At 39.2% G+C, this 23,208-nt stretch overlaps 1 protein-coding gene across 3 annotated transcripts; it reads left to right on the top strand.

Moving 5' to 3' along the window:
• The first annotated feature begins 1,757 nt into the window (after positions 1-1,757).
• On the top strand, positions 1,758-21,771 carry tmem229b (transmembrane protein 229B). Of its 3 annotated transcripts, none has more exons than XR_006106525.1 (3): positions 1,758-1,864; positions 1,946-2,087; positions 11,207-11,230. XR_006106525.1 is itself a non-coding variant. In XM_042500931.1 (3 exons), exon 3 carries the CDS (start codon positions 17,251-17,253, stop codon positions 17,845-17,847), a length of 597 nt encoding a protein of 198 aa, XP_042356865.1. In that variant the 5' UTR covers positions 1,758-1,864; positions 1,946-2,087; positions 17,199-17,250; the 3' UTR covers positions 17,848-21,771. The 3 variants fall into 3 exon arrangements, 2 of the variants coding, with proteins under 2 accessions (XP_042356865.1, XP_042356866.1); XM_042500931.1 differs by lacking the exon at positions 11,207-11,230 and adding an exon at positions 17,199-21,771; XM_042500932.1 differs by lacking the exon at positions 11,207-11,230 and adding an exon at positions 17,199-21,771 and having other exon boundaries at positions 1,758-2,087.
• Positions 21,772-23,208: the final 1,437 nt, after the last annotated feature.

The raw sequence follows: 23,208 nt of genomic DNA, 5'->3' as shown, positions 1-23,208 counted from the left end.
ACATTATTTTCGGTGCAGGTGTCACCTCTTCTCGTGTCACTGGATATGTGAGAAGGTTCACACCTCTTCTACAAACTCCCTAAAATATTCATCCCCACTGGAAGCCCAGTGACAATAAACAGGATTACTACAAAGATCTGAAAGCCGCGCGGCAAAACAACAGGAAGTCTTTGAAATTTCAGAACAATAGTCTGAACAGGAACAGGGGAAAATGGGTGTTTGTTGTGTATGTTTTTCTGAGAATTAAATATATTTTAGCTAGAAATTCAAGTCCTTCATTACATCAACTTATCCGCGAGAGCTTTTAAAGGCAAATTTCTTACAGCCAGGTGAAATTTAATATCCTGTGGCAGGATGTTTGTGCAATGTGCTACTTTTAACATGTTTTATGCTACTTTTGCTCCATATAAACTAAAAAAACATAAAAAATAAAAAAAAAAAAGGAATTACAAAAAATATTCTGCTTATTTACATTGAGTGATGTGGTAACACTTTATTTTAGCCCTCCCTATTAAGCTTTTATAAGCAGTAAAAAACTATTAAAAAAGAGGCTAGAAAACAGTTAATAACACACATAAAATTTAATGTTTAAATTGAGCATGGCAAGGCAAAGATGCTATGCTAGGCTAGCTTTATGAAAGACAAGTTTGGCTGTTTGTATTGGCTGTGACTAGATTTAGTTTACCACCTTATTCAGTGGGATACGAAATTATTAGGATAATAATTATTAGGATTGATATATTTTAATTATTAATAAAACTAGGAGTGGAAAAGTAATTAAACTTAGCTTTAGCTTAGCTTAGCTTTTGAACTGGATTTGGCCGTCTTGCTTTGACTGTTTAGTTTTTAGCTTTTTTTTTTTTGTAGGAACTTAAAGTTCAACAATTTATTTATTTGAAAAATAAGATATTTCTATATAATACAAATTAAGTTTTAAATGAGAATATTGAAACTTTATTTTATTTTAGCTAGAGATGGGGAAAACAGCTGGTTGCCTGGCAACTCCACCAAGTCCACTTAGCTATTTAAAAACAGAAATTACCACAAAACAACATATAATATAATAATAATTATAATATTATAAATAAAAAAACAAATTGATATAAAGGTTGCTTATGTATACAAACATTAAAATATAGATTCTACATGACATAAGCTAAAATGCTAGGCTAGGTTAGGCTAGCTTTCAGCATAAAATGATAGGCAGTTTATTTGCCATGAATAAATTTATCTGCTACCTTATTCAGTGCAATAATATACAAATATGTTTGTTCATTATCACTGATTTTTTTTAATTACAGGAAACTATGAGGGGAAAAAGGTAAGTAAATTCTGCTTTAGCCAAAAACTAGCCATGGCTCTCTCCAAATAGCTTGAACTAAATTTAGCTCTCTTGATTTAACTATTTAGTTTTTAGTAATAATTAAAAATCTCTAATGCCATTTCTTTGAAATGATATATTCTCATATAATACAAGTTATGTTTAAATGTTATAATTAGATAAGAAGATCAAAGTTGAAGCTACAGCTAACTGGTTAGCAGCTCCAGTCTTTATGCTAAGCTAAACTAGCTAAATGTTCAATGACAGGTTCAAACTGAAAGAACAGGTGTGTTTTTCCTCAAAATGTCAAACTATACTTTTATCAGTGCGCTAATATCTGCTTCGGTGCTACTCTGATTCATCCATTATCCACTCTGTGTTTAACATTTGGGATTGCCACCGTGCTTAAATATTAACTAAATCCATCCAGCGTCCTGCGGATCCGCACAGAGTCACTGGAGGGACTTCCTACCCAGAAACTACCAGCCCCGGGGTCTGCACGCTGAGCTGCGGTGATGAAATGGTTAACTAAAGATGCAAGAAGTGCGTGAGTCTGTCTGAGCATGTGCTGCTGCTGCTGCTGCTGCTGCAGTGAAGTAAAATGTGTCAATTTCCACCGGACAGCAGAGACACCGTGGAGGAAAGAGAAGCCGGGGACAACAGACGAGCTGCAGACCGCCACCACCGCCACATCCTGGACAATCTCCCCCGGGTGATGTGTCTGATCTGCCGGCCTGTGTGCTGAGGGAGACACCGCAATCTAAAGGTAAGAAAAAACTGCACCGAGGATGATTCATGTCCGTCTGTCTGCTGCCGCCGACATGTAGCCAACATGTTAGCATGGCTTTTCCTGACCACAACATACGTGTCTGTGAGGCTTTTGATGCATATGCTGTGTTGGTTTTCTTAATTTACTTGGCGTTATGTTGGAAATATCGTTCGGTTATTCTTAACGAGTGCTTGCTCGCAAGTTGGCAGGTTTACAAGCGTGTTTTTAATTTCGTCACAAATGAAATGAACTGTAATTAATGCAAAGTTAACAGCTGCACACAGTGCTAAAAAACAGGGTGCATTCCTCTTTATTCGGCTTGTGTTAAATGCACAGTTGTGCTGTTACACCTGTTCAAATATGGATAGGACTGGCGATGAAAAGAGGACTCCAACTGTAACATAGTGTGCAATCGTATCTAGTAGATTTCAGTCATGCTTTCCAGGGTGCAAAAGTCTTTTCAAGCACCCCCCCCCCCCCCACCAAATTTAAGGCTGCTTTTTGTAATTTGTGGAGGATAACCGTACCGCACTGCTCAGTGGGAAGGAGGCGTGATGCTGCAGCGGAGTCCCAGCAGCCGGGCCTGCGCACTGGCCCGTAGTTTCCAGGGGACAAAATAAAATGACTTTGACCATCTAACGTAATTACAACCGGTGGAGTTTAATCCAAAGAGATGATCCATTCCTATCATAATTTAATTTATTTTTCACGTTTATAGATGGCCGTGTGTTAGATTTCCAAAATCCCTCATTGATGCCATATAAGGCCTGCAGTTACTATCATTTGGGGTGAGATAATCCCTGCTGCTGCCAGTAGCCTATATTTCCCCTCAGTTTTACACTGACTGTATTGACATTTTCGACCTATTTATAACCCATGCACCAGCCTGCACAGAGGATTCCCAAAACCAGCCCTGACAGAAACTCAGGTTTAGAAAAAAACGTAACACTCAGCCCACCTCAGCTGTGTGGACACTTGGTCAAAGTTATTGTAGTATTAAGTAAAATCCTGTCATAATGCACCCATGCAGATTTTTCGGTTACTGCTTCTTTCTATAACAGACCATATAGGGTATGCTGGGAATGTCCGTTTGTACAGCAGGTTAAAGGCACATAAAAGGTCATTGTTGAGGCAGTGGAGTGTTTCCAGACCAAAAATGTTCCTCTGTGTGAGTGAGATTACAGTGGGAGTGGAAATCACAAATCATTTTGCTGATTAGACTAATTTTCTGCAGTTCAAAGGTTTGTCACCACAGACTTTGTAGTTTGTTTGCCTATTTTTCTTAAACTAAGTGAATGCATCACTTTTTAAAGTGCACTTCTGTTTGTACATGAGTAAGTGAACTCAGCGCCATCATACCTTTTGTCAGACTGTTTTTGGTCCAAGCTGTCAAATTCAGTTCAAAACTAAACAAAAGCACTGTTCGTAGACTCATTTGTTCAGTGGCAGTTTAAAGAGTTTTGTTAAAAGATTTGTTCATGCATCATGCAAGGTGCACAGATAGTCACTGTCAAGGGAAAGAAGTCACGTTTCCAAACCAAAGTTCTCCTGTGTGTTTTAGGGAATTTAAAACTAAGTAACAAAAATTACAAAACGTTACATCTGTACTGCTGCACTATTGTAATTCAAGTACAAAATGCTCTACATTAGAATGAACAAAAACAAGCTAAGCAAACATGCACAATCATATAAAAGCCCTATTTGCACAGGACTAGTACTACTTGGTAATTTGCAGTATTTGTGGAGGTCGTCTGTGATCTTAGTCCCTTACGAATCTGCCATATCCATTATTTGTTTATGTACCATATTTCGTCAAACATCCATCTCAGTGGTTTGGGTTTGTTCTCTTCAAAGTTTTTTGTTTTCTCCGTGCCTTATTTTCTGTTCTGTCTCTTTACCGGTCGGGATCTTTAGAGGCTGCTGTGAGTCATAAATGAAAGTTTTGACCACATTTTTTATGCAAATTCAGGAGCAGGAGGAGGCTCGTCTTGCTGCGTAGATATCATCTTGCAAGATTTCGCTCTAATGATGTATTTGAGCTTACGCTTTCTAAGAAAGGGTGTCCGTGCTGTGTAGCGAGATGAGCCTCCTGCATCCAGAATGCTGTCAAAACTTTCATTCATAACTGCCAACGTAGCCGCCGTAATGCCAGACCAGAAAAGAGGCAGAAAAGAGGTACAACCCCCCCCCCAAAACACCCCAGAAATACTACCCCAAGTCAGAGAGATGCAGTTTCACACTGACTAATATTATCACAACACATCTGCGTTTGGTGAAATATGGCAATTTGCCAACTTATTTTTACTTCACAAATTATGTACATGGGAGATTTGCATGAAGATCACAGACGACTTTTGCAATTATTACAAACTTTAAAACGTCCCCTGGTAAAAGTCCCATGCTTATATGGCCAAATTAAGGTTTTAAAAAACAATAAACTAGCAAAAAATGAGTGTCCAACTGATATCTCAGTATTTGCATGGAAATATATTAGATAAAAATCGCCTTGAAATTGCAAAATAGAAATGCAAACAATATGTTTGAGGTAATCTGGAGACAATAGACTCTACATTTTTCAGTAGAGAGGACTTAGAGAGTTTATTTTTAGCAGAAAAGCATCCCTTCTCAGATCATCTGTTGGTCACAGATCTTGAATTACCAAATTTAGGGGTTCCTTACACTATAAAGAAAGTTTGATACTGTGGGAAAAAAAGAGCTGACATTATACAGGCTTTTTTTCTTGAATTCTCACAGTATTTGCAGCAAAAATCCAGTATCAGGCTCCAGATGAGAAAAAAATTTGGGTTGTGCAGTAAAGTGAGTTTTGTGTTTGCTTCAGATGAGGTCTCTAACTCACAACAACACTGAGCAGCGTGCTGAATATTTCATGTTGTTCAAAGCAGGTGACAGTTTAGCTGAAAACCACTATTGTTTTTCAAAGATCTTTGTCCCTTAAACTTTCACAGAGCAGCCAGCATCAATTATGCATTGTCAACGATTGATTATAAAGCTTCTTTGTCTGATAACAGATTAACATGCGCATGCATCCCTCCATTAGAGGCATTACTCTCCACGCCACCATGATGACCATGTCAGTAAATCTCCTGCTTTCTCTGTAGCTGCTCCAAGATTTCTAATCTATGGGGCATGACCCACATGCTATTCAGGACAGAGGGCTTAGCCCTCATGTCTTAGGGTCTTTGATTAAACTGCAAAGAGCTCAAGAACTGTAATGAGCGTGCAGGGGAGTAAAAGAGAGAAAGAGAAGACACTTTCAGAGAAGGTTTGAACGTCAAAGGTCAGTTTGTTTAAAGGTAATTTTGAGAGATAAACACACAGACGAGGAGTTACAGAGAAGAGTATGCAACCCCCCTCAGCAGTTTAGATAACTCCACAAAACAGATTAAAAGTCAGAGCTCATTGCAACACAGTTTGCATGCAGTCAGACTTCACACCATACCATCAATGTGATCGTGGAAATAACAGAGTGAGGTTTTGCTTTGTTGCCACATCAGCAGAAAGTGACCCCTTTAGCTGCCAGTGCGCTCCATCAGGACTGCATGTCGAATGGTTGAATAGTTATGGAAACCCCCTCCCCCCGACATGGCCTACTTCTGTTCTGGGCCTATGTGCTTATACAAAAATTAGAGTTGCACGGATCACACTTTTATCACTCCTCATATTGCAGAAATTGGCTGGACTCCCTCTGTGATACCAAAAAAAGTTTATTTCTTTACATTCCTCAAAGTTTTTGTCTTTCATTCATACACCAACACACCCATATGCTTGTTTATCTGTGTTTATGATGTGGTTGGTTTTAATACTTTGGTCCCGAGAGAAACTATATTGAACTATATTGCAGCACGGTGCTGCAGTGGTTAGTGCTGTCGCCTCATGAGAAGAGGTTTTCCAGGTTATAACCCTCGGCTGGCTGAGACCCTTCTGGATGGAGTCTGCATGTTCTCCCCGTGTCAGTGCAGGTTTTCAGCGGGTTCTCCGGGTTCGTCCCACAGTCCAAAGACATGCAGGTTCAGCCGATTAGGGACTCTAAAATCACCCTTGGGTGTGAATTTGAGCAGGTGGTGACCTGTGCAGAGCGTGTCCTGCTTTCTTTTTTTCTGTTGTTGTATATTTTGTTATTTGAAACGTATTCCCCCTTTAGTGCCAGGGAAACAAAGACGTCTTAATTCTTTAAACAAAACGTAAGTGTTTTAAAGTCATCGAGCCCTTTATTACACCGCCTTTGAATGAACACAAATTCAACCAATACGCAATCATGAAACAACCTTTAAAAGGAAATTCTTTAAAAATTGTTTCAAAACCTTTTTTTTTTAACTTTTCATGATATTTTATAATTACATCTCAATTTTCTGATTTTATGTCACTGTGAGAGAGCTCTTTCTTACAATATTACATGTATGATAACATTACGATTTACCTTCGCCCAACACTCACGTTTACTGAACAGAGCTTGAACATATCATAATTTAACTAAATTTCACTTCTTATTTACACAAATTTGTTTTTCACAGTGTAGCATTATCAGAGGAAGAAAGATGTGGCGCGTCCTGTGAGCTTGCTCCGTTCTTTCCCAAGAAAGATCTTTGTTCATTCCCATCACCTATTTTATTTATCGTAAGACGACAGGACGCTGTTAGTCTCAGGCCCTGCTCTTTTTTAGCCTGTGCACAATTGATGTGACACAACAGAAAAACGTCAGCCACTGGCATCGCCGTATGTCATCTTATTTACTTAAAGGTCGACTGACGTCAGCAAGGTGAATATCGGCTGATACTGATGTTTGGATGATACATTTATGCATGCCTATCTGGAACATGTTAGAATAGAATAGAATAAAGTAAAATAAGTAAAATAACAATAAAAAAAAAAAATCTTTATTGTCTGCCAGGGTGGACATTTGACTTGTTAGTGACATTAATAAGCTGAAATCTGGACTGCAACTTTTGTTAGTCGTGTTATGATGTCATAATACAGCTCCTCAGCATTGCTGAGTTTACCACCTTGGTTGTTTTTGACACTTTGAAAAAAAAAAAAAATGAAAACATTTGATTAACCTCAGGAAAAAGACATGATAATACAAGTGTTTCAACCATACAGTAACCAAATCCCAGGATATTTTGAATCTTAGCACAATATCAACAATATATCTGCATATTTTTTCATCCATCTCTATTGCATTTTGTCAGTTTTTTTAACGACAGTGACTGAGTACAGTGTCCAGCTGATACCTCATCTCTTTAATAAAGTTAAAAACCTAATGCCAACCATTTATATTGGATTAGCAACATGAACAGTTCTTTTTAAAGGATAACAGAAAAAACTTTTAACATCTTCTATACAATGTTAAGGACAAAGGGTTATGAATCTCGGGTAACAAATCAATAGAGCCTTTTGGATACGAAGCGTTCAGAGTGCAGCTGCTATCGCTCTGTGTACACAGAGCCCTCCTCCCCCACCACTCCACTTGTTTTGTTCAGGCTTTCACCTTGCGGATATAGAAAAGATGCCCACTATAAAGTTATATGAGCCTCTGTAGGCTGTGCTGCGTCCAGGCTTTTAGTCCTCATGGCGTCTCTCCAGCTCTATCAGAGGGGTACTTGTTTGTGATACTCAGATAGTTTATGTGTCTCTGGGGGGGATATCTGGATTTGGGGAAGGCGGAAAGAAAAAGGAGAGGTGTGCGAGTTTGAAACCCGGCTGTGGCTGAGGGTGCAGTTAGGGAAGTGGAATAGGTGAGTGTCTGTTTCTGAATGATCAGTTTCTTTGTCTAAATATGGTGATTGTTTTTTATAGTCTGTTGAATGGAGGGGTGGCCGATATATAGAATATACTCGATGTATCGCGACTTGTTCATGTGCGATATATAACATGACTATTGCGAACATCCAGCACAAATTGTAGCGTTGTTTTTATAAGGCATCTCGCTCTCTCTCCCATGGCTCTCTGCCTCACACACACACACACACACACACACACAAAGCTTAAATGTAAATATTTTCTGTTTTTTACTCCTTCAAACCAGTAAACTGATTATCTTTGGGTTGTAGACAAAACAAGACATTCAAAGACGTCACACACTTTTCCCACTTCAGAACTGGGGAGACTGTGTCCAACAACTTATCTACTTTTACAATACTGACAATTCGTCAAGCACTTCACACGGCGATTGGCCTGCTGTGAGAAAGGACAAGAGCTGAGAAAGTAGGCAGGATTTGAACTTCTCCCCAAAGCTTTATTTTCCAAACGGCTTCTTCCATCACTTTCTGTCTGCACAAACAAGCGCATCATCATAAACGCCTGCAAGAATCTATTGCGTCTCGTCCCTCTCTGTGACGTCAGACTCTTCGTCCTGCCTTTGAGTGTGACCGTTGGGAGCAGTTATTAATGTTTTTGTCCTTAGACATGATTGGATGACACTTCAAACTTGTTTTCTCAAGGATATTTCAGCCATAAGGGGCATTACAACTCTATTTGCCTACGACCAGATGGAGAAGGAGACGTGATGCTGTTTAGGATTAGAGCCAGCTTGCTGTTTCAGGGGTAATTGATCTGTCTTTGGAATTGATCGGGATCAGTTTATTTTGTGCTGCCTCGGAAAGTCCTCCCGCTCCCCCACCTCAGCTGTCTCCTCTCCTCATCAGTTGACACACATCTCTCATCAATCACTCAATCAGTTGCTCATCACGCACACAAAACAAAAATCAGGATCAATTAGTGATGAATCAAGAAGCCTGTTTTACTTTTTGTAAATCATGCACAGGTTAGAAGTGCTGCATGGGTACATTGTTTTTTAATATATGATTAATTTGTGTTTTTTAAATGTATTGAGTATTGAGTAAATAATAATAATAATAATTTTATTTATAGAAACTCAAAGATACATTACAGAAGTCAAAAGATCATAAAATAGAACACATTAAAAAATACATAATAAAATACACAATGTTTTGTTCCTGAAAGGTATTACATTTATAAAGATATAAAACACAAAAAAGGCAACAAATACGTATATTTTAGAAGCTGGGGCCTACAAATATTCAGCATTTTTGCTTGATGAATTACTAAAACAATACATTGATTGGGGGGTTAGTCATTCATCAATCAACCAATTGATATCTAATTGATTTCAGCAGTGTCCTGTCCACTTATCAATATCCTGACTTGTTTGTGTCATGAAAATGAGGAACAAAACTGATTAAAAATCATTAGTGTTAAATCTGCCGTATTTTCACAAGGACAGATGCAACTACCATTGCAGCTGCTGTTTTCATCATAGCTGATGAAGCGGTGGTTAGGTCACCTTGGTCACTGGCACTTAACCGCATTGGATACTGCTGGTTTCTATACGCCACGCCGCAGCCTCCCAAAGTGACCTTCCAAAAGTCTGCATAGGCCTTGGATGTGTGCCACAGCCAGAGCCAGAGCGCTACAGTACATGGACAGGGATTATGGCGTGATGAGAGGTCAGCGATGGGTTAGGTTTCTGATTTAATCACAGAGTCAGAGTTCACAGCTGTCAGTGTGCTGTGGTAAAGGCTCCTCGTTGTTTTTTTGTTGTTTTTTGGATTCAGCCTTGGCTGACTCTCATATCAGTGTGTTTTCTTTATGCTTGTGTTTGTTTACCTGCTGTCAGAGGAGCGTCTAACCGAAAGACCTGTCAGCCGCGTTTTCAACCTCAGTCCAAAGCTTCTTCTCTGATGCTCCCTCTCTCTTTCTCACTCGTTCCCTTTATGTTTTATTTGAAAACACGCTCAGCTGGTGCCTTCCCTCCGTGTCCTCAGACAAATCCCCGGCGCTCTGTGGTTAGACTTCCCTCCCTTTCAGTTCAGACAGCACCCTGCCTGCGTTGTGTCTCTCTGTGGTCATCGGGAGGTTTTACAAAGCAGGCAGCTCTGTCACATTCGCCATTCTGATCACCATCACACTGTGATGTCCCGTAGCGGGGTTCAATAGTGTGCGATGGCGAAGCGGGTCGCTGCAGCAAGAGCTGGCAGGAACCTTGCAGATCGATACACAGGGCCGATGAGAGAGCTGGTGGGTTGGTGGGCGATATCCTACAACAGCTGCAACAACAACAACAGAATCAAATAGCACCCAGTGAGTGAACTGTGTCATGCTGAGGCAACAAGTCAACAGATATGCCAAAATACACACACACAGAAAGGGTAAGTGGAGGCATCATGGCAGCTTTGGGTTTTAAGACACGGACCGTATAATCACACCACCATGGGTTTGAGTCCAGCTGGGGACTTTTGTTGAATGATATCCCCAATTTCTCTTCTACTTATTGTACATCTAATGAAGGCAAAAATGCCCCAAAAGATTTTTAAAAAATGGGGGAAGCAGCAAAAAAGTCAGGTTAGAATTTACTCAAGTATTTTTTTAGTAAAGTCAGAGCTAAAATATGACGCGATTATGTCATATTGTGTAGAATAAAGGCTGGTTTACAGTTGTGCGTAGACTCTATGCAGAGCCTACACAAGTGACCTACGTTGTTGTGAACATTTATACCTGTGCAGTGTTGTCACCATGTGCCCCTCTGCAGTTACAACTCCAAAATGCTACTTGGATTCTCCATCCAGTAACACTTTTTTGAATAACATGCATAAAAAAATGAACATGGTATGATGACCATTAATTTTAATACCTGTATACCATGAAACTGGTAAACTGCTGCAACCTTTACATCAGGCTACAATGTAGACTAAGACATAGGGTACGCGTCCATTTAGAGCCTAGTTGTTGTTGCTCCAATTTTATCATCGCTGATGCTTTTACAAAGGAAATTTGATCTTAATACAGTTGATTCAGCTCATTAAAATATTTGCATGAGGTTTTACCTGTTAATTAAAAGCTACAAAAAGTGGTACACAGTAAGTTTCAGTTGCTAAGAGTAACATAAACACTTGACTTTCCCAATGAAGTCAAAGCAAAAATGAAAGTAACATGTTTAAACATGAAATGGATTTCATCACTTTTAAATGCCAATATATCATGGCCACATTAATTCTGATAGTGCATAAGTGCCATGAATGGTTGAGATAATTTAAAGCTCCCGTTTCACCCTAATTTCATTCTTTGTTCCTGTGCTTTAGGATCACATATCAACCCACTTCCATATCTGCAGAAAAGAGGATGCTGCTCTGGTTTCAAATTTCACTTTATTAAAGCATAAATGTGTTAAAAGTGACCATTCGTGAACTCTTTGGGGAATCTGGGAAACTTGTTTGCTCTGTTACAACACGCTCCCTTCCTGTTTCGTGACAAATAAATCTGTCGTCGCACAGTAAACAATCAGAGGGATTCCTAATGTAATCTGAGCGCTTGTGTTGACAATGTAAAGTGCAGTGTTAAGACCTGAAGATGCTGCCAAACTTCTTAAGGAGTCATTATGATATTCCATTAGGAAGTCTCTGATATACAGACAAGAGGCACTGAGGATATGAGTTACTGATTTATGGATATTGAACACTTGTAGATACAGAAATGTTTACACACCTAAAATAGGCACCTGTGTAGGAGGAATTGCCTACACTTGTCAATACCTACTGTGAGAAATTATGAAGCTACAGTACTAACAATGACCTGGCTTTACCTTTCCTGTAACTGCCATTTACTGTGCGTGCACAGAAGAAAAGACGTAACATAAATAGAAAAACTGTAAACATACAAAAGGCATATTAAGATTTGGTGAGGTGTTAAATTTCAGCAACGGATGAATATGAAATCTCTTTTTTTCTGCCTTTTGTTTGTATCTATAGGGCGTTTGGCAGGAAGGAGTGTGACACGGCTGAATATTGCATTCCAAATTTTTCATCATTAGCAGCTTAGTGGGCATGTGAGTGCTGAACAAATGGCGTCTGTGCAGGCGATGGAAAAAGAGAGGCGAAGAGGAATTCAATTGCGAAAAAGGGAGAGAAAAGTGGATGTGGAGAAAGAAGGCGTGTAATCCTCGATTCAGAGATGCAGGGTAAAAAAAACACCTGCAAACAGAGGAAGTGCTCGGATCTATCACAGCAGCACTTTGAAACAGAGCATTTAATGAGGAGGAGATTAACACCTCAAATCTGTCTGTTAAGTATAAATCTTCAGCCGCTAGTTAGTGTTGCTTAACATAAAGACTGGTAACATGTAGCCTGGCTCTGTCCAAACACAAGAAATTTCTGCTTACGGCACATCTTAACCTCAGAAATTAACAACTTTGCTTACATTACTTTAATCCACAAATAAAAAAAGTGTGAAAGTTTATTGGGCAATTATGTGCCAAACTATTTTTTGCATGGACATGTTGACTTCCTGTAGTCTTGTCATGGCTTGTGCAGATTGAGCTGGGCATACACTGTACGAGATGAACCTGTTTTAGAAATGTTTACATTTCAACTCTCACTATGAGTATTATCATCACCCGCGATCTAAAGCCAAAGCTCACAATTTATAAGCTCACACTGTTTGATCTGATCGTCAAGCTACACCTGAGTGCTCACACTTTATGAGTAAAATAGACAGTAAAACAGCAGACTGTTCAGTCTATTGACAGTTGTAAATAAAGGTTTGTTTGAATACAGCAGGGCAGGTAAAAGCTTGTTTGCAAGAGGAGGTACGGTTCACAATAATGTAAACAGTCATCCCCAAAATATCTTAAAAATTTGTTTCCGTAAAAACGGGTCAGTCCAAGTTTTCGTTCCCTCTGTCTCTCTCTCTCTCTCTCTCTCTCTCTCTCTCACACACACACACACACACACACAGACTGGCTGGATATACATTATAAGATTGATTAAGACACAAAAGGGGAATTGACTTGTTACTCTGCTTCAACTGTGTGGCAAACTATTATTTTAGTTTATTTAGTTGTGCAAAAATACACAAATGAATACACGATTGTGCCCAGCTTTCTCTGCCCACTTAAGCCTTACGTTCATCAGCCACCTTTCACTCCACAGTACGACTAATAATTAAAAACCCTAACAGTCATTAGTAAGTAAGAAACAACATAAATAAATTATGTAAAAGCAAATAAAAAAAAAAAAACATTTAAGTTAAATTAGGTTAGTTGTTCCATATTACATTACAGTTTGCAACAGGAAAAATGTCTGCGTCAGAAATTCATCCAATGGCTGATAGCAGTTGATCGGGCCTTGATTGGTCCTCCCTCTATTCTGCATTGCAAACGATGCCCGACAAAGCTGAATTCAGTCCAACTCTAAAATGAGTTTTGCGGCTCAAAAAGCAGGTCAGAAAGAATTGTACGGGGTTTGTCCAGCTTTAAACAAATGTAATATATTGCACATTAATTAATGAGCTTTAGAGGTGCTCTTTAGTGGATTTTGTCACTTTTTGACAAAACCAGGCTGGCTGTTTCCAGTCTTAATGCTAAAGTCAAGTCAATTGTTATCGATCTGCTCAACTAACATAGCAAGAAAGCAAAAAAACCACATTTTTCTAAACAGTGAACTAATCCAGGGATGCAAGATGACATCGATATCTGCAGAAATTGGCTTTAAAATGAAATATCGGAATTGGACAACGTGCTGGTACCTGCAAATATGACAGCAAGATATATAAAAAACAAAAAAAAATCAACCCTGAGTTCAAGTATTTCTCTCATTTCTCATTCATTCTGCACAATGAATGATTATAAAAGCATAGTATTTTTGTCTCCATCTGCTGGTGGGCCATCACAGTAGGAGTATTCATATTAAATACAAAATAAAGATATACTGATATCGGTATCGGTTATCTGTCAAATGAGTTGTTATATATCAGCGTATATCGGATAAAATCGGTAAAAATCCAACATTTTTTTCCCCCAAACTAAACCTTTAAAAGTTCCTGCACCGATGATTAAGCGATTAAAGGTTTTGAAAACAAAAGTCACGGAGAAAGTCAGCTGAGCTTGCTTCACTATAATCAGTAACTAATCCTATTCTGATATATTCCACGTTTGAATGTAGTAAAGCCATTTTTCGGACTCTAGTTCTCTCAGCAGAATGAAGCGTTATGCTCAGATATTTTGAAGAACAGAGTTTGACCCAGGCACGCTTGAATAGATGTGAGGAGAGGGAGAGTTTCCCAGGCAGGCAGTGAAAAGATGGTATAAGGGGTTTAGGGAGGTCACTTGGTCCATCGCTGTGGCCCAGTTCCTCACATGAAACCCTTGTTCCTTGTTTTGGGAGAAATGTGCTAATCCCCGTGGGCCCACCCTGGGCCCCAGCCAGCGTTTGAAGACAAAAAGAGCCAAAAAATCGGCTTTTGTTCTTCAAACAGGCTTTTGTACTCCTAACCTCTCTGTGAGCTTGTGTTTTACCGAGTGGTTATGATCCATTGTATAATGGTCGTTGTTGTGACACACTTTCCTCTGGATGCATTGTATAGTAGAAGATATACGCTCAGCGGCCTTCTGCGGTCTATGAGCTCCTCAGTATGATGCCATTTGCCGTCAGTGTTTTTTATTAGACATGCGGCGTGATAAATAGAGGAAGGATCCAACCCTGCGTGGGCCTCCTGACACCTGATACCAAAGCCTGTGTGCGTCAAGCTGCGGGATTTGGAAAAAGAGCACATGATGTAGGCAGTCAGATGATAAAGCTATACCTTACATAAGAGACCCCCTCAGTCAGTCAGTAAATAGCATCAAGTGAGGGAAGGCCGGAGAGTTAAAGTGCTCGTTCTGTAGCCTTGCCGTCTCTAATTTCATCTTCCTGATGTCATTCAAGTGTTTCATTGCCTCGTCCTTAATGGAACTTTGGCTTGGCAGCATTTGTAATTCAAGTTATAATCCATAAGACTTTTCCCCTGTTTGATTTGGGAACACCCCTTGTTATTGGCCACATGCAAACACTTGTTGAGCAGCTACTTTTAACAGAAAATCAGCTGATAACCTTTGACTGTCCACGTTAATTTTAGACTTTGTGGATCTTATCAGATTCAGAAATGCTTAATTTTATTAGTTACTCTAATGCCAGCATAGAGAATTATAGCAAGCAGAAATAAGTACCGACGTAAGTATATAAGAATAAAAATATAAATAGAAAAATACAGTAAGAGTAAACAATTAGCACAGTATATAAATATTTACATATTTTTATAAAAAAATAGTCTTAATGTATAATAAGCTGAGTGTGGAAAGTGTGTAAAATGTAAAATATAAAATACAGTGTATTTACAGTGTACATTTACATTTACAACTAGTATGTAATTTAATATAAAAATATATATATGTATGCAATGCTACAATGAAAAACAGAGGTAAGCATGAGCAAGAATAACAATAAGAATACATACAATATATACAATATGTGTAACATATCGTACATATACGTCTATATTCAAGAGTTGGAAGAATATTGCACATTTGAATAATTGCACAGAGGATTGCTTTTGTTGAAATATTGCATCAAATATTGCCGTTAAGACATTTTTAGTTCTTTTACCTGTCTCACCAAAGAGCACCTGCTGAAGCAGCCGTCAGAGCTAAACACTGCTCCATTCTGCCATTATAACATTGTTTAATTGTTCAGTGCAGCCAAACAAACATGTTTTAGTCATAATCTGCGTTTTTTTCCATTATGCCATGAGCAACCGTGATTATTTCATGCCGTGCAATCTAAGTGTTTTTCCACACAACGGTGGGACACAGTTGAAGGGTTGGGTAACTTGAGGAGTTGGAGGTGTGCAGCTTGTCGCCTACAGCTCACTGTAGGCATTCAGTACTGCAATATTTATAACTGAGTCACTGTCAAGAAATACAGAAAATGACATGCCTTGTTTTGTGGACACACTACTGAATGATCATGGTTAGCTCGAACAGAGGTGATACATACGTTGCCTTTCCTGTGGCGGTAAAGGTCAGCACGTTTCACCAGCTGAATGCTTTCATTGTGAAGCAGCAGCAGTTTGTTCAGTTTGAGTGATCAGTAACTTAATCCAGCTCTGACTGTAAGGCTGATGATCAATGAGATAAAATAATGCATGGATTACAAGCTGCATTATTTCCTGTGACTCCCTCATGTGGAAATGATGGACACACAAAAAAATCTACTTCATACTGGTGCGAAAAGTACTGAATGACAATTTACTTGTATGTTGCCAACATAAATAGTACAAAAAATTTACAGTGCTTTGACAAACGAGGAAAAGTAGAAGCAAGAAGGGTCTCTCGCAGAGGCAACATAACTATAAGAGCCAAACAATAATGCCGAATTAATTAAAATGGGGTTTGAATTCAAAAACTTTAACCTCTTCTACGCCACCCTTTAGTTTGTGGTTGTATCATAGAGGTTAAAATAGGTAATTTTATACAATTATGTTAGGTTTAAAAATGGCCTCACTACAGTGAAATGGTTACTATGAGTGTTAACATCACCAAACATGAATACATCTGGACTCACTGAACTCCCAGCTAATGCAATTTCAACATTCAACTTAGGGACCCCAGTGTGCAGAAATATAATAGGCGGAAATGATGTATTTGTACTTTGTATTTTTGACCAAAACTGCATGGGACTAACATAAAATTTAAATTTCTGTAAAGGGGAGACTTGTGGGTACCCAAAGAACTCTTATTCAGATATCTGGATGTGAGAGGTGAAAATGGCCAGAATTGGTTTTTTGTTTTCAAAATTGAGCCTAACTTTGACAAATGATATCATAAACCTTTCTTTAATCAGGTAAGTCCCATTGAGATCAGGATCTCTTCTCAAGAGTCACCCGAGTGCATACAGTGCAAAAAAAATCATAAAATAATTTTAAATATATACTTTTTAAAACTAATAAAGTGATGTAATAGAATAATGAGTCAGTTAAAACAAGTTCAAAACAGTCACAGTTAAAATCAGTCAGGATTTTTACTAGATTTCTCAAGTGAACTGAAGCGTTGTTTAACCCCATTCCTGAAAATTTAGCATGACTGGTTTCCATATGATCCCAGTTGTATCACTGTTGCTCAAAAACCAGCCTCTTAAAAACAGTAGTGTAGGCAAAGATGCCCGCTTCCTTGCGGAGCGGAAGAGGTTAAATGAAGTTGATAGATTTCACAGTGTTGCCTTTATGTCACTTTCTTACACCTCTCTTTTTCACTTTTCCCCTCAGACCTGCATCTCATCATCACAGATAGAAGATTTGTGTGAAAGCAAGAAGCAGGATGGTAACCGTGGAAACCCCTGAGTCTCCTGTGCCTCTGACGGCGCTGTCACGCTGGTACCTCTACGCCATCCACGGCTACTTCTGCGAGGTCATGTTCACGGCCGCATGGGAGTTTGTGGTGAACTGCAACTGGAAATTCCCCGGCGTGACCAGCGTTTGGGCGCTCTTCATCTATGGCACATGCATCCTCATTGTGGAGCGGATGTACCTGAAGCTGCGCGGCCGCTGCCCCGTGCTGCTGCGCTGCATCATCTACACTTTATGGACGTACCTGTGGGAGTTCGGCACGGGGCTGCTGCTGCGCCAGTTCAACGCCTGCCCGTGGGACTACTCCGAGTTCCGCTACAACTTCATGGGACTGATCACGGCCGAGTACGCCGTGCCCTGGTTCTGCGCCTCCTTTATCGTGGAGCGCTTGGTTATTCGCAAAACACTGCGGCTGCGCTTCCACGAGGGGCCCGAGGACGGTTGGTCAAACCATCGGTCAGATGCTGGGGGTGGAGGAGGAGTGGGAGGAACAGTGGGTGGTGGGAGGCGGAGAGAGAGGAGCAGAGGGATGGGGAATGATGCAAACGGCTACCTTAAAGGAGAATGAACAAACGAAAAACACAATCTGAAACCAGCCCAATCGCCCTGCTACACCTCCTCGACCCTCCTCAGCCACTTTTCATAAGCAGTCCTCCTCCGTTGACTGTGCGGGGTGAAGACAAACAGACAGCCATGTACACTGGGCTGGTGAGCAGAGGTGTACAGAGAAAACAAACCTAACTGTGGCCTCAAACGCCCAAATCACTCACTGTGCTCTCTACTGTCAACAGAGGCACAAAAACTCCATGCTGCTGTGTTTGCTGCATCTCATAACGCACCCATTTCCACGTGGGGAAGGAGACCAAGGACTTGAAGAACCAGGACGACACCCTCAGTATCTCCTGTCCCACAGACTGCAAAGACCTCGGGATAAACAAAAAAAAAAAACTGTTGCAAAGATTATTGTCATCGTCCTGCAAAGGAACAAATTCAAGAACAATATTTCTGTTTTTCAAGGGCACATCAGTCTATCTGAAAGCAGAAGGCTTGCTGCATAGAAATCTTAATAAAAAGTAGCTACAGCTGTTCTTTTTAAAAAATGTACATATTGTCCTTTAGTATTATTCAAAGTACTGTAGTAATGTAGCTACGAAAAGCTCTTTAAGAACATACTGTCCACCCTGAGGCTCCGTATGTCAGCTTACATCATGAAGAATGTTTTTAGTGAATACCCACAATGCCTGGAAAAAAAATGCATGAAAAAAGTTGTCTTCCAATATAATATTTTACAAAGTTTATTCAGCAGTCATTCTGTCAGTCAGTGTGCTGCTTGTGTGGAACAAGAGGCAGTTGAGCCGGGCGACCAGTTATCATGGTCGAGTCTTGGTTGTCTCCTCCTGACGGCATGTTGAAGTGTCCTTGAGCAAGACACCATACCCCAAACTGCTCCCAGCAGTGAGCAGGTTCACGGCCTTGCATGGCAGCTTTTCTGCCATCCGTGTGTGAATGGGTGTGTGTGAGCTAATGTGAGGGTTTTTAAGGCTCTAAATAGATGCAGTCCATTTGCCATAATAGCAGGGGCGCTTTTCCATCAATGGCAATGATTATGAGTCACGAGCAGCAGCATAAAGCACCAAACCTCCTGGTAATTTTTTCAGTTTTTCAAAAAAGCTTTTCACGTCTGCATGTCCATTTTGTGAGCTTTAATGTTGTCTCAGATCTGCCTGGGTAACATAAGCCTCATTTCTTTATTATCAAATCAGTCCGTCAAATTATACAATTTTCCTGTGTTACACTTTTTTTAACCTCATGTTGGCTGCCACATGATCAAAAAAGTTTGTCCATTGATAAAGTAGCAATAGTCAATTTTGAGTGACACTGAATAACCAGTAGTTTTGGTGTTTAGGTGCCACGTCAGGTTTCCAGATTTGAGGTTTTGACTTGAAAAGAACAAATGTCACGTTTCAGAGTTTTTGCCCATCTGAGTTTGTTGAAAGTGTTTTGCTTGTGAGTTTTTCCGCCCCATTTTCATGACGTTATTATTTACATCATTTTAGTTTAGTGTGTGAAGAGCAGGAAATGTGCAGCAGATTTTGGTGATTGATTAATGAATTAATTCATGGAAATCTTCACATTTTACCCAGCACAATGAGTATCAGAATTTGCTGTTCATTTCTTTACAACTTTAATGATTTGTGAATCACAATTGATTCTGTTTCCTTTTATTTCCTCTGTGATGTTGTGTTGGACTTTGACTAACATCTGACAAAATCTACAAATGCAGCAGTTTAACAATAATAGGGCTGACCAGATTGCTTTGAAGCTTCAGTTGTTGCCATGGTAATTGACATCAAAATGCATCAATCAGTGTTTGCCACAAAAACAGAATCTATGTGTGCTGGTAGCTGACGACAGCGGGGTAGACAGTTTCAGCAAACTTTACATTTTAATTTTTTTTTTTTTAAATCTAGTGTGCGTGTCCCTTTTTTTCTATCAGTCTGTGCTGCCCCTCTAAATGCGAATGTTTTTGCAGGTCCTTGAATGCAGTGCAGGTAAAACTCATGAGTTATTTATGTCCCTCAGCAGCAGTTTGAGTCACAGCAATTAATTAGTTGATCAAGTCAGAGCCGATCAATTCAGTGGACGAGAGGAGCAGCAGAGTGCAGAGTGAGTGAATGCAAACTTTTAGTTTCAGCATAAATAACAGTTAAGTTTCACTTTCACTGAACCTGGTGTTGTGCAGTGACAGCAACACGCTGATGACAACAGTAGACGTGGTGCTCCGATTGTAGTGCAGTGAATAACAACACAGTATTTTTATTTCAATAGCGCTAGAAAATCTATTTGTGGCAGCAGATGTATGTGGGGAAAACCTGCTTCAACATTACTTATTATTGGTTTCTCTCTAAAAAGGACAATTAAACTTGGTGATAGTTTGTGACTCCGACTCTCTTATCTCGTCAGTCATCAGCAGTGTAACACTACTGAAACTGGGACAGTTTGACCACGTGACAGATACGCTCTCAGATGTCAGAAATTTCCAATTTCTGGAATCGTTTCAAAATTTGATAAGAAGTGCCAGATGCGCCAAAGGAAACTGGTTTTGTATGTCTCAAATCCACCACAAGATTGGCAAATCACCTAGGTGACAACCTGTGGGCTGAGAAAGTGTCTAATTGTGACGTTATTTAAGATGCATCGACATATTTCCTTGTCTCTCATTTAACCCACCCACCCCCACTCAAACCTTAGATTAATCGCTAATATTTTTCACTGAAGCTTCAATGCCCAAAACCGGTATTCGGGAAAGCCCTAAACCATGATATGATACAAACTAGTGTGAGTGCTCCAAATTATAAGAGAGCAGACAGCAGATCAGGTAGATTAACTAGCTTTTTGAATGGTCTTAACTTCACAGCTACATGGCAACATCCAGGCGTCTATTATTTCAGGCAGGTGAAAACAGGCGCTATGTGAATAATCCTCTGCTGTTGTTCCTCTTAAAGTTGATCCTGACACTTCCTGTACTCTCTTAGTAGAAAGATCAAGGACTGTATGCTTACTGTCGTGCATACCGGAGCTGGCAGTAATGAGGATTTGGTGCTACTGCATAAAACAGGTGGGACACTTTTGCTTTACAGTGAATCCAAGGTACCAGGGGATTGATGTTATACATTCAATGGAAACATGGCCGGTGATTCCTCAGGTGGACCATTTATGTTGTTGACTTCATTACAATATTTTGTGCTGATTTCCCCATTTTGATTGAAAGAAAGTGCAAAAAACAAATCCATGTTTCCACAACATTACTGCACTATGGAGAAGTGTGACCTTCATCATTGTGGCTGCAGTGGCATGCAGTGTTTCCCCCTCACTGTCTCCACTGTGAGTCCGGAGGGTGGATGAAGCTGTTCCACATGATAAACTGCTGCCATCCAGTGGATAAATTAAAAACTGCAGCTGGAAAACATGTTTTATTAATGTTGGACAAAAAAATAAAAAATACGACACACAAAGTACATATAACAGAAGGATGTTTTTTGTGTTAATTACAATTTTCTTTCATACATGAATCAACAGGCTTAAAAGCAATAGAGGCTTCTGACCCAGCAATGATTATCCAGCTCAAGGCCGTTAACTTTTTCTCTTTAAAAAAACCTATTAAACTACATTATGAGAACTGGTATGCAGCTATAATGTCTTTATCTAATTGCTTTGATGAGACAAATCACACAAAAACATGCAAATTAAAGTGTATTTGTTCTCTGCAATATGTGAATGAAGGAGTATTAGGTGAGTGTGTATAGTGTGTTTTACAGAGACACGTTCTCCGTATGTGTATGTGCATGTAAAGTATGTTAAAACCTGAACTGATTCTCTGGTATTTTTATCATGAGGCTGCATGTGTCCAAACGTTTTCAATTTCTCCTCCAAACAGATTTTATCCAAGTGATTAATAGCCCCGTGTACTGTATATTATTTTTTTCATTAAAATGTGCAGGTTTTTAGTGAAATTACTGTACTGTATATCACTCACTTTGATTATGTTTCATGTATGATTTATGAAATTTTGGGATTAAATGTATTTATTTGATCATAAAATCTGTTTGATTTCTGTCTGCTAAAAATCCATATACTTGAAACCTTTGATGCAGAGGTTGTTAAAAAAAATACCTGATCTATTGTTGTTTCTGCAATTCTGACCATTAGTCCTCATCAGGTCGGATTTCATCTTGTTTCGTTGGTTTACAACCAAATACCCACAATTTAATGACATACCCATCAGCCTCAGCCAAAAAATGTTAGCATACTAATACACTAAACTAAAAAAGTGAACATGGTACAAGATTACCTATATTTAGTATTAGCATTTTAGCATCACCCATATTATTATCATGTTGATGTTAGCATGCTTCCAGCCTTACAGAACTGCTGTTAGCTTGGTGGTAAAAGTACTGGGGAGGGCCTTATTGTTATTATATTATTGTTATTATTATTTTTTTTTGACTCAGGGGAGGGGCATACATTTTTTAATTGCTGTATTTTGTATTTATTTTACTGTCGATTACTAGAGAAAAACATGAAGCACGTTATTTTTTTTTTAAAAATAGCCAGAATTTCAACATTTATTATTGAAAGAAACAGCGAAGAACAGAAATTACTGACAGTCCCTGAACACATTGTTCAGGATGAACGTTTTCATCATAAAAGAAAAAAACAAAAACAAAAAACAAAAACAAATCTTAACTTAAAATAGTGATACTTCATCAAAAATAATTTTATTCTACATGTCTCATTTAAAATGCTGCCAAAAACTGTTTGCACAAACTTACCAGCATGCAGAAGAGTTTAAAACCAAGGCTATTTTTTTTTAACTCCAGGATTTCTTCAGCTTTTATCTTTAAAATATCAAAAGGTAAGTTTTTAAAATGTATGATGGAGAGAGGGTCATGCATTTTCCCCAAGTCACTTAGAGTGGTTCAAGGGGAAAACCAACAACAAAATAAAACGTCACATCCAAGCCACCCCCTTTCCCTGATAAATAAAGAACAGTCCCTACACTGATATGAAAGAACATCTGCTTTTGTGATTAAATTAACCAACTCAGATTTGTGCCTCAGGTATTAGCATACATTTGAATAATATAAGTTATCACCAGTATTTCCAACATACATATATATACAAAAAAATAACTAAAACAACTTAATAAAAAGTTTTAACGTCCGTTTCCCAAGATGCACCTGCACTGAGGATGTAATCAAAACACAGCACGCGGCCCACCTGTTAGCGAAAATAGAATTCTACCCGGCGTTGCCAAGCAACTCAACTTTTTCATCCAGAAGGCTCGAGAAGTCCTCGAGGATCCTGAAAAACACCGTCAGAGCGGCGGTAAGTGTCTTTAAACGGTCTACCGTGTTATCTTTGAGAG

The sequence above is a fragment of the Plectropomus leopardus genome, chromosome 14 (genome assembly GCF_008729295.1).
Source record: "Plectropomus leopardus isolate mb chromosome 14, YSFRI_Pleo_2.0, whole genome shotgun sequence".
Taxonomy (NCBI): Eukaryota; Metazoa; Chordata; class Actinopteri; order Perciformes; family Serranidae; genus Plectropomus; species Plectropomus leopardus.
Note: the sequence above shows the minus strand (reverse complement) of the source record. Positions and strands in the feature narration are given on the sequence as shown.

Excerpts from the sequence above, each read along its gene's own strand:
- tmem229b (XM_042500931.1), top strand. The coding sequence starts at position 17,251 with ATGGTAACCGTGGAAACCCCTGAGTCTCCTGTGCCTCTGACGGCGCTG.